Source organism: Heteronotia binoei, chromosome 14, assembly GCF_032191835.1.
Source record: "Heteronotia binoei isolate CCM8104 ecotype False Entrance Well chromosome 14, APGP_CSIRO_Hbin_v1, whole genome shotgun sequence".
Taxonomy (NCBI): Eukaryota; Metazoa; Chordata; class Lepidosauria; order Squamata; family Gekkonidae; genus Heteronotia; species Heteronotia binoei.
Window position 1 is genome coordinate 55,571,051 of NC_083236.1, and position 12,146 is coordinate 55,583,196.

A 12,146-nucleotide genomic window follows, 5' to 3' on the forward strand; every position below is an offset into this window, starting at 1 on the left:
TTTGCAGACAAAAGCGCACCTGCTATATATAAAAAAACCCTCTCTCTCTCTCTCTTTCTCTCTCTCTCTCTCCCTCCCCAGTTTGTTGCACAAAGCCTTAATCTGGGAGAATTGCTGACAGCTCCCAAGATGCTGGAGGGAGAGCGGCGAAAGTAGCAGCGCAAGTAGCAATCAAGTCTTGGGAGGAGAAGGGAAGGGAGGGGGGGAAAAAACCATCCTCCCAGGCACTGTTGATGGGGAGCACATGGCTTCAGAGCGGCAGCGGTGGAGGAGGAGGAGGAGAAGGTGGAGGCTGCCCCTGTCCCCTTCCTGCTAAGCTCTGGACTTGGCGCTTATAAAAGGGGCGCAAAAAACGTGGAGAGCCATGCGGCCGGAGAAGGCAGACCCGGTGGCCACCTGACCAGCGCTGGGGCACGCGGCGTCTTCTGTTCAGCCTTGCCCGGTCCTGCCTTGCCAGCGTTGGGAGAGCAGCCGGGAGACACAGACTAAGATGCCCGCGAAAGGCAAATACTTCTTCCACGAGAACGACGGCTGCAAGATCACCGACCCCTTGTACGAGAAGTACCGCTACTCGAGCCAACAGCACCCGCTCCTGCTCTTCTTGCTGGGCATCGCCTTCGCCTACTGCGTGACGCTCATCGTGGTCCTCTGCGCCAAGGACGTGAGTATCCGGCTGCCTCTTGATCCCCCCTTTAAACCAGCCGGCAGACAAACCAACAGAAGTCAAGGGGTGCATTTCCATCAAAAGGTGAAGGGGTCTCGTCTCAAGCATCACGCGAAGCCTTTCGGGTTTCGCTTCTGTTTGTTTGCTAGGGTTTTTGGGGTTTGTTTGTTTTTTTGATTGAGGCGTTCTTAGGGAAAGGGCTCTTCTGGAGAGGCAGAATATCAGAAGTAGAAAAAGTTGGGTTCTCTCTGGGAACGAAACAAAGAGCTTTGCCGAGGGGATACATATATGTTTTGAGGGCTAATCATGAAATCGCTTTTCAGGAGGCAGCTGAAGGCAGTTTTAAATGCACACACAATCCCCCTCCCCAACCCCCCCCACCCCCCCCCCCCCAAATTAGACAAAGTAGGAGACCGGTTGCACCTCTAAGACCAACCAAGTTTTATTCAGAATGTCAGCTTTCGTGTCTGCTAAATCACTCGGTTGTTTATAAGCCTGGGCCAGAAATGGATTTTAAATTTGTACCATTTTACCTTCTCAACCACTGCCTGCCAGCTATAGGTAGCTCTGCTGACTGTACCTGATTCCTCGTCTGATGAAGTGTGCTTAGAGCCCACGAAAGCTTACATTCTGAATAAGATATTGGATTTATATCCCGCCCTCCACTCTGAAGAGCCTCAGAGTGGCTCACAATCTCCTTTACCTTCCTCCCCCACAACAGACACCCTGTGAGGTAGATGAAGATATTGGATTTATATCCCGCCCTCCACTCCGAAGAGTCTCAGAGCGGCTCACAATCTCCTTTACCTTCCTCCCCCACAACAAACGCCCTGTGAGGTGGATGGGGCTGGAGAGGGCTCTCACAGCAGCTGCCCTTTCAAGGACAGAGTCTCAGAGCGGCTCACAATCTCCTTTACCTCCCCCCCCCCCCACAACAGACACCCTGTGAGGTAGATGAAGATATTGGATTTATATCCCGCCCTCCACTCCGAAGAGTCTCAGAGCGGCTCACAATCTCCTTTACCTTCCTCCCCCACAACAAACACCCTGTGAGGTGGGTGGGGCTGGAGAGGACTCTCACAGCAGCTGCCCTTTCAAGGACAACCTCTGCCAGAGCTATGGCTGACCCAAGACCATGCTAGCAGGTGCAAGTGGAGGAGTGGGGAATCAAACCCGGTTCTTCCAGATAAGAGTCTGCCCTTTCAAGGACAACCTCTGCCAGAGCTATGGCTGACCCAAGGCCATTCCAGCAGCTGCAAGTGGAGGAGTGGGGAATCAAACCCGGTTCTCCCAGATAAGAGTCCGCGCACTTAACCACTACACCAAACTGGCTCTCCAAACTTGATTGGTCTTCAAGGTGCAACTGGACTCCTACTTTGCCTGATTTAGTTCTGAACACATGAACGCGCGAAGCTGCCTCACGCTGAATCAGACCCTGGGTCCATCAAAATCGGTGTCGTCTTCTGACACTGACAGTGGATCTCCAGGGATTCGGGTGTGTGTGTGGGGGGGTCTTTCATATCACCTACTGCCTGGTCCTTTTGATTGGAGATGTCGGGGGATTGAACCGGCGGGGACCTTCGGCATACCAAGCAGAGGCTCTTCCACCAAGCCACAGATCCTCCTAAATAGTTTGACGTGTTGGCTGTTCTAGTTGGGAATTTAATTTTTTTTTTTTGGGAGGGGGGTGTTGTGTGTGTATTTAATCACGGTTGTTCTACTTACATTGTAAGCCGCCATGAATACCGCAAGGTAGAAAGGGTTTAAATAACAATAGTATATTCTGGAATGTGGTTCTACGATTTAAACTGTGTTAAAAATAGAAGGATGTTCAGAGGAATGGATCTGTTGACTCCAGATGCTTGATAAGGAAATGGGATTTGGATTAGGGTTGCCAATCCCCAGGTAGGGGCAGGGGATCTCCTGGTTTGGAGGACCTCCCCCTGCTTCAGAAAGCGGGGGTGGGGGGGGGAGAAGGGAAATGTCTGCTGGGTACTTTATTATGCCTTATGGAGACCGATCCCCATAGGATATAATGGAGAATTGATCTCTGAGGCTCTGGGCCCCCCCTGTTTTTTGAGGTAGAGGCACTAAATTTTCAGCATAGCATCTGATGCCTCTCCTAAAAACACCCTCCAAGTTTCAAAAAGATTTATTTATTTATTTATTTTATTTGGGATTTATATCCCGCCCTTCCCACGGATGGCTCAGGGCGGCTTCCAACAATTAATCAAACTTAAAAATAAACAATTTCAAATGTAAAACAATTAAATAATTTAAGCAGTTAAAACATTAAAACAGAGTAATTCAGTTTCCTATGAACAGATGGCTGGCCAGTTTCCTCAGGTTGTTATCCTAGCTAAATGTAGGCTAGGTATAGGCTAGCCGGAAGAGGGTCGTCTTACAGGCCCTGCGGAACTGCGCCAAGTCCCGCAGGGCCCTCACCTCTTCCGGCAGCTGATTCCACCATACGGGGGCCATAACGGAGAAAGCCCTTTCCCTGGTGGCTTTCAGGCGGACCAGAGGGGTCCAATTCTATTTGCCCCAAAAGAAGGTGCCCCTATCCATTATTTCCAAATGGAGGGGAGGCATTTAAAAGATGTGTGGTCCCCTTAAATGTGATTGACAGAACTTCCTTTGGAGTTCAGTTGTGTTTGTCACAAGTTGCTCCTGAGTCCACCCCCAAAGTCTCCTAGCAACACCCCCCCCCCCAAAGTCCCCAGATATTTCTTGAATTGGATTTGGCAACCCTAATTTGGATTGTTTTAAAACAGTGTTACAATCCAGACTGGGAGAGAACAATCTGTGTTGAAGGGGGAGTGAAAAAAAATGTTTACAGTTATCCTGGCAGGGGAGAGAAGGGGAGGCAGTGTGGTATAGTGGTTAAAGGGTCGGACTAGAATCTGGGAGATCCAGGTTCGAATCCCCCACTCTGCCATGGAAGCTTGCTAGGTGACCTTGGGCCAATCCCACACTCCCAGCCTAGCCTACCTCACAGGGTTGCTGTGAGGATAAAATGGAGGGGAGAATAGTGCTGAGTTGAGAGGGACTTGTGTGCCTCTGACGGTCTTCTTTGCTGAATTCTAAAGGTGAAGTCAGGGGTGGCCAAACTTGCTTAATGTAAGAGCCACATAGAATAAACATCAGATGTTTGAGAGCCACAAGACATAAATGTCAGATGATTGAGAGCCACAAGAGAGGGAGGGAGAGGGGGAAAGAAAGAACTTCCTGACTGTTAGAGCGGTTTCTCAGTGGAACAGGCTTCCTTAAGGGGTGGTGGGCTCTCCTTCCTTGGAGGTTTAAACAGAGACTAGATGGCCATCTGACGGCAATGAGGATCCTGTGAATTTAGCGGGAGGTATTCATGAGTTTCCTGCATTGTGCAGGGGGTTTGACTAGATAACCCTGGAGGTCCCTTCCAACTCTGTGATTCTATGAAAGTAACTTTAGATGCCTTCTCCAAGCTGGCTGACGGGGTGGTGGGGGCTTCAAGAGCCACACAATATGTGTGAAAGAGCCACATGTGACTCCTGAGCCTCGATTTGGCCATCCCTGGGCTAAGTCTAGCAAGCCTCCCTCCCCCCTCCCAGTCTCAGAGCAGAGCTATGCTGCATAAATTACTTTAATAAGGGAGTATCAAGCGGTTTCCCAGGGATAGCAGGCTGTTAAATAACCTTGAAGATGCTTCTTTAATTTGCAAAATACAGCAATTTTGCATTGACCTGTAAATAATGCCTATTTAACCTGTATTGGCTTACGTAAGGTACTGGTGGAAAAAAAACACCTGGATATTTCTGTAAGGCTGGCTTTGGGTTAAGGAGTGAGTGCACTGTGATTCTGTTTTTATACAGGACCCACGTGAGCACCCGGCCTTCACTGCTACTGTGTGCACGGCTTTGGTGATCTTTCTTATCATCTATGTCCTGGTTTACATCGAATCTTTATTCTGGTGCCGGCTGAAGCTGTTTGCTGCTGTGATTTGGATCTGCTTGCTGGTTTTAGGATACGTGTCCGTGTTCGATAAGGGAAAAGCCCCTCAAGTCTCAGCATGGGAACAGGTATTTACGTTAACCCGCTGTGCGGTCTATTGGTGTGTGCATTCCCCAGCGTGTCCCTGGGTTGGGAACATGATTTCCTCCCCCCTCTTTATTCTTAGGACCACTTGGGGAGGGAAGTCAAACTATAACCAGTGGAGGCTATTTCACAGTCGCCAGCAATTGCCCACCTCCCAGTCTCTCGGATGAAATCACAAGGGTGGGGGAAAGCCCATTCAGGCTCAGGAGAGCCAGTTTGGTGTAGTGGTTAAATGTGTGGACTCTTATCTGGGAGAACTGGGCTTGATTCCCCACTCCTCCACTTGCAGCAGCTGGAATGGCCTTGGGTCAGCCATAGCTCTGGTAGAGGTTGTCCTTGAAACGGCATCTCAGCCCCGCCCACCTCACAGGGTGTCTGTTGTGGGGGAGGAAGATAAAGAAGATTGTGAGCCACTCTGAGGCTCTGAGATCCAGAGTGGAGGGCGGGATATAAATCCAATATCATAATCATCTTCTCAGTGCGAAAGAGTTGACCAATCAGGGAGAGGCTGGCCAGCCAGGTCTGGCAGCCATTGCCATCCCTGACCATTCTGGTTCAGCACGAGCTCCCCACCCTCCTCCCCTCTTGTTAAGATGATATGGGATTAGTTGGTCACCAGTTATGGGGCTGAGCAGGAATTTTGGGGGGCCTCACTCAAATTGGCTGTGAGGGGGCCTTTTTTCTCCTGCTCTACATGGTCAGAGAGGGGAGGCATAAAACAGGCCTGGTGCCACTGGTTAGGCCCTAACTGGGATGGTGGGAAAAGCACAGGTTGAAGGGGTTTCAAGCTGGCGAGCACCCCGAGATATCAGCGCTAGGGGGGGGACCTCAATTGGCTACCTAGAGGCTTGGCAGTCTGGGTGGCCTGGTTGGGGTCTCTTGGGGGTCAAGGGAGCATATGACCGGCCTTAAGGCTTTGCGGTTGTGGGCTGGGGTATGCTCTCCCATCCCCTCTATGCACTGATGTGTGGGCAGTGATGGGTAGGGTCCGGAAAAATATGGAGCAGAGGTCCATCAGTGGCTATTAGCCACAGCATATTATTGGAACTGTCTGGGGCAGTGATGCTCTGTATTCTTGGTGCTTGGGGAGGGGCAAAGTGGAAGGGCTTCTAGACCCACATGTGAACCTTCTGATGGCACTTGGTTTTTTTTTTTTTTTTAGCACTGTGTGATACAGTGTTGAACTGGATGGGCCATTGGCCTGATCCAACATGGTTTCTCTTATGTTCTTACTGTGTGACCCAGTGTTGGACTGGATGGGCCATTGGCCTGATCCAACATGGCTTCTCTTATGTTCTTACTGTGTGACACAGTGTTGGACTGGATGGGCCATTGGCCTGATCCAACATGGCTTCTCTTACGTTCTTACTGTGTGACCCAGTGTTGGACTGGATGGGCCATTGGCCTGATCCAACATGGCTTCTCTTATGTTCTTACTGTGTGACACAGTGTTGGACTGGATGGGCCATTGGCCTGATCCAACATGGCTTCTCTTATGTTCTTACTGTGTGACACAGAGTGTTGGACTGGATGGGCCATTGGCCTGATCCACATGGCTTCTCTTATGTTCTTACTGTGTGACACAGTGTTGAACTGGATGGGCCATTGGCCTGATCCAACATGGCTTCTCTTACGTTCTTACTGTGTGACACAGAGTGTTGGACTGGATGGGCCATTGGCCTGATCCAACATGGCTTCTCTTATGTTCTTACTGTGTGACACAGTGTTGGACTGGATGGGCCATTGGCCTGATCCAACATGGCTTCTCTTATGTTCTTACTGTGTGACACAGTGTTGAACTGGATGGGCCATTGGCCTGATCCAACATGGCTTCTCTTATGTTCTTACTGTGTGACACAGAGTGTTGGACTGGATGGGCCATTGGCCTGATCCAACATGGCTTCTCTTATGTTCTTACTGTGTGACACAGTGTTGAACTGGATGGGCCATTGGCCTGATCCAACATGGCTTCTCTTATGTTCTTACTGTGTGACACAGAGTGTTGGGACTGGATGGGCCATTGGCCTGATCCAACATGGCTTCTCTTATGAGCCAGGGTGGATTTGCCCTGTTAGAAAGCTTGCTTTGCAAGCTCAGTGCAACCCGTGCTTTTAAGATGTATGTAAATCCTGGTACTTGCAAATTAGAGGTAGATGCTGAGCTGATGTAATTTAATCCACCTTCCGGCGATGTCAGGGGTATGTGGCATATGCAAACGAGTTGTGCTAATGACTTCCGGCACCCCTTTTTCTATAAAATGACTCCTGCCTGTGAGGTAAATTAGGCTGAAAGTGTATGGCTGGCCCAACGTCAGCCAGTTTCCATGGCAAAGTGGGGATTTGAACCTGGGTCTCCCAGAGCCTAGTTCAACACTCTAACCACTGCCCCCCACTGACTCTCTCTCTTGGGAGAAATGCTTCCAAAAATCAATAGAGAGCCAGGGGTGGAATTCTAGCAGGAGCTCCTTTGCATAGTAGGCCACCCCCCCTGATGTAGCCAATCCTCCAAGGGCTTACAAAAAAGAGCCCTGTAAGCTCTTGGGAGGATTGGCTACATCAGGGGGTGTGTGGCCTAATATGCAAAGGAGCTCCTGCTGGAATTCCACCCCTGATACGTAGTCCTGGACAGTGGGGCAAACAGGTCTCCCCTGCTGCTTTTGCGGCCAGAAATGATGCGGAGGGGGAAGGTTGGGAACCCCTCCTCTTGCTACATTGCCACTTCAAGAAAATCCCCCCTCCCAGCCCTTTAAAATCCAGTTGAACATTGGGAATTGGATCGAGCAACCCCAACCCAATTTGCGTAAAGAGTACCTCAGACAGGGCTGACCCTAGACTGTCTGGCACCCTTGGCAAGGCTAATGTCTGGCATCCGCACTGATAATGTCACCGAGCATATGGAGGATGCCCTATTTGGCACCCCCAGAAGGCCGGCCCCCTAGACAATTGCCTAGTTTGCTTAGCGGCAGGGCTGGCCCTGACCTTAGATGAACTATGATAAAGGTTCAGGTGGATAGCCTTGTTAGTTCGAAGCAGCAGAACAAAGTTTGGATCCAGTGTCTCCTTTAAGACCTACAACATTTCATTCGGGATATAAGCTTTGGTTGTGCATGCACACTTCGTCAGATCTGCACGTAGGGGTGGCCATAATATCTGCAGGCCAGCCAGGGACACCTTGAGGGGGGAAGGAATGTGTCGGTCACTTCCGGGTTCCTGTTCTGCATCTCGACCTGTGTTATTAGTGACAGGCTGCTTCGGCGAGCCGCTGCGCCGGCCCCCTGGGTCCCACAACGATGGGACCGATGCCACAGGGACGGGCTCGAAACACTCTATAACCCCTCAAAAGAACAGCAGTCTAGCTCGCTTCCCCCGAGCCCTGCCGCCATAAGCCTCAAGCGGGCTCATTTTGCGGCATCTACCGGCGGAGGGTGGCACCCGCACGGGACACATAGCAAATGAAAGAGGGGGCGCAGGGCTATCAGAAACAGCCGGCGGAGGGAGTCGGGAGCCCACCCCACTGGGGGATCCACACCCCGAAAGTGATGAAGGTGGCGCAGATAGAGCCAACAGAGCAAACAGGACAAAATAAATAGGCCTCATTATGCAGCACAGTTGAGAAAGTGCCGTATCCCATATACTGATGAAGGTAAATACAGGATTTGAGAACAAATATTGCACCAGAAGACACAAACACAAAGCTCCCTTACACTGAATCAGTGCTTGGGTCCACCAAAGTCAGTATTGTCTACTCCATGGGTGGCCAGAGTTGCTTAACAAAAGAGCAACACAGAATACAGGTCAGATGTTTGAGAGCCGCAAGACATGAACATTGGATATTTGAGAGCCATGGAAGGAAGGAAGGAAGGAAGGAAGGAAGGAAGGAAGGAAGGAAGGAAGGAAGGAAGGAAGGAAGGAGGAAGGAAGGAAGGAAGGAAGGAAGGTAGGAGGGAAGGAAGGAAGGAAGGAAGGAAGGAAGGAAGGAAGGAAGGAAGGAAGGAAGGAGGAAGGAAGGAAGGAAGGAAGGAAGGAGGAGGGAGGAAGGAGGGAGGGAAGGAGGGAGGGAGGGAAGGAGGGAAGGAAGGAAGAAAGGAAGGAGGGAGGAAGGAGGGAAGGAAGGGAGGAGGGAGGGAAGGAAGGAAGAAAGGAAGGAGGAAGGAAGGAGGGAGGAAGGAGGGAAGGGAGGGAGGGAAGGAGGGAGGGAGGGAAGGAGGGAGGAAGGGAGAAAGGAAGGAGGGAGGGAAGGAAGGAAGAAAGGAAGGAGGGAGGAAGGAGGGAAGGGAGGAAGGAGGGAGGGAAGGAAGGAAGGAGGAAGGAAGGAGGGAGGAAGGAGGGAGGGAAGGAAGGGAGGAGGGAGGGAGGGAAGGAGGGAAGGAGGGAGGGAAGGAAGGAAGGAGGAAGGAAGGAGGGAGGGAGGGAAGGAAGGGAGGCCGGCCGCCCCCTCCTGCCAGCCGCCCCCCCGCCAGCCACCCCCCCCGCTTTCGGCCCCCTCCCTCCCTGCCTGCCTGCTTACCTTCTTCCAGGGCGGGTGGCGGCCTCCCCTCCGGGCGGGCGGGCTGGCCAGGAGGCACAGCGGCGGCTGGTGCTGCTGGCGGCGCTGCTGGCGGGGCTGGCGGCGGCAGAGGAGGAGGCGGCCGAGCCCACCGACCCGGGGCCTCCCGTCACGCTGCCGCCGCCTCCCCCCGCGGGCCTCCAGCGCCAGCCTCTCCGCCGCCTCTGCCACCGGGCCGCGCGCGCGGGCGGGGAAGGCGGCGAGTCAGGGAGGGAGCGTCCCTGTGTGTGCGCACGGCGATTGGCGGCGGTGTGGCGGGCATGCGCAGAGCCCGCCACACCACCGCCAATCGCTGTGTGCACGCGCAACGACGCTCCCTCCCTCACTCGCCGCCTTCCCCGCCCGCGCGGCCGGCCGGCTCCTCTGGCTGGCTAAACCGGGATCTCTAATGGTCCCGGTATAGCCAGCCCGGGAGGCGGGAATTTGCGGCCAGAAGCGGGACTTTCCCGGGTGACCGGGACGATCTGGCCACCCTATCTGCACGTAAAAGCTTATACCCAGAATAAAACTTTGTCGGTCTTAAAGGCGTGCTGCACTCAAACTTTGTTACGTTAAGAGTTGACAGTGACAAGATGTCTTGTGACTGATGCTAGATTTCACTTTATTCACAGCATGTATATATTTGTTTAAAAATATTTTTTTTAAAAAAAGAGAGAAAAGAACAAGGGGGAAAAAACTTAAAATAAAGCAACTAAATAAGACTTTTTTAAAAGTTAAAAGGAGTGTGTGTGTGTGTGTATATATATATATATATATATATATATATACACACACACACACACACACACACACACATAAAGACAAAATTATAACTGGTGGTGGACCTGCACATCAGTTTTCATAAACGATTTCCAAATATCTGCAAAGAAGTCCATACAATTATCTAAATCTTGATCTTCCGATTTTTAGAGGTCCCTGTCTGTTACTCATGCAGTGGTTTCATGTTAGAATAAATCAATATAATGGAATTTCTGGAATTTTGACAAGCAGGGTAACTGATGTGTTTTCTAGCCATTTGAGAAACTGGGCTCTGTGCACTTGGTTTTCATGCAATTATTTAAAAGTTTATGTGCCCATTGCTTCTTTACAGGCATTCTGTTTGAGACAGGGAGTTGGAATTTCAGTATTTATGTGCTTTCCGCTGTTTATCCAGCATCTCTCAAAAATTTTGGATGGGCACTTGGAAAAAGCCCTAACCTAAATGGCCCAGGCTAGCAAAACCTTGTCAGATCTTGGAAGCTAAGTAGGGTCAGCCCTGGTTCGTATTTGGATGGGAGACCCCCAAGGAAGTCCAAGGTTGCTAAACGGAGGCAGGCAATGGTGAAACCACCCCTGGAAGCCCCGTGGGGTCGCCATGACGTCACTTGCCACCACACCAACACTTGGGGGAGAAAAAGAATTCAAAACCAAGCCCCTCCCTTGTTTCTTTTTACAGGTCCCATTCTTTCTGTTCATAATTTTCACTGCTTACACCATGCTGCCTTTTGGAATGAGAGATGCTATCATCGTTAGCAGTATTTCAGCTCTGTCTCATATTGTTGTCCTGACCATCACGGCCCACGATGGAGAGCAGGAAAACCCTCTCGTGTTTCAAGTAAGTCAACACTTTTCAGAGATCAGGACGCTTCTGCCGATAATAACAACTGCATATATTCTGCCAGGGTAGACACCTTCAAGTGGCCCAAGTGCTGAAAAAGCCCCAAACAGCTGTCAAAATGTTGCTAGGCTGATAAACAACAAATGCTGAGAGGATGGTGTTGGTCAGATCCAGGGCTTTTTTTGTAGCAGGAACTCCTTTGCATATTAGGCCACACACCCCTGATGTAGCCAATCCTCCAAGAGCTTACAGGGCTCTTCTTACAAGGCCTACTGTAAGCTCTTAGAGCAGGAGTGGCCAAACTGTGGCTCAGAAGCCCCATGTGGCTCTTTCACACCTATTGTGTTGGCCAGCTTGGAGAAGGCATTTGCCTTCAGTTCTCCAAGCCAGCCAGCAGCTTGGAAAATGCACTTGAAGTTAAAGATGCTTTCTTTCCACCTCTCACTCCCTGTCTTCCTTCCTTCCTTCCTTCCTTGTGGCTCTCAAACACCTGATCATCTGATGTTCATATCTTGTGGCTCTCAAACATCTGGCGTTTATTCTGTGTGGCTCTTATGTTAAGCAAGTTTGGCCACCCATGTCTTAGAGGACTGAGTACATAAGGGGGTGCGGCCTAATATGCAAAGGCGTTCCTGCTACAAAAAAAGCCCTGGTCAGATCTCCTGGGAGCGGACTTGAGTGCCCATGGCGAGTCATGAGCAGTTCAATTCAGAAGTGGCTGGTTCCCTGACCTGGGCACCCCAGGTGAGCCTGATCTCATCAGATCTCAGAAGCTTAGCAGGGCTGACCCTGGCAAGTACCTGGATGGAAGAACTCCAAGGAATACCAGGGCTGGGATGCAGAGGCAGGCAATAGCAAACCACAAGGGGTTGCCAGAAGTCAATCATGACTTCTTGGCATTCGTATGCGCACACACACACACAGTACCAAAACAAACAAACCAACCTTCAGAACTGACTGGCCTCTGTATGGATCCAGCAGAGGAATAAGTCTTCATCTGCCATTATTGCCCTATAAGCACTGGACAGTACCTCAGGGGGCTCACCTTGCTTTAGGGTCGCCATTCCCAAGGTGGGGGCAGGGGATCCCCTGGGTTATGGAGGCCCCCCCCACTTCAGGGTCATTGGAAAGTGGGTAGGTGGGAGGGAAATGTCCACTGGACACTCCATTATTCCCTCTGAAGACCGATTTCCATAGGGTATAATAGAGAATTGATCTGTGGATATCTGGGGCTCTGGGGAAGCTGTTTTTTGAGGTAGAGGTACC

At 51.0% G+C, this 12,146-nt stretch overlaps 1 protein-coding gene across 1 annotated transcript in view; it reads left to right on the top strand.

Annotated features, from left to right (window-relative positions):
* Window positions 1–480: 480 nt before the first annotated feature.
* Window positions 481–12,146, top strand: part of ADCY7 (adenylate cyclase 7) — a 98,772-nt gene continuing 87,106 nt past the window's right edge. The window contains exons 1-3 of the mRNA XM_060253846.1: window positions 481–661; window positions 4,516–4,722; window positions 10,719–10,877. Coding sequence (XP_060109829.1) covers window positions 491–661; window positions 4,516–4,722; window positions 10,719–10,877 — 537 coding nt within the window. The 5' untranslated portion in view covers window positions 481–490. The remainder of the gene's footprint in view (window positions 662–4,515; window positions 4,723–10,718; window positions 10,878–12,146) is intronic.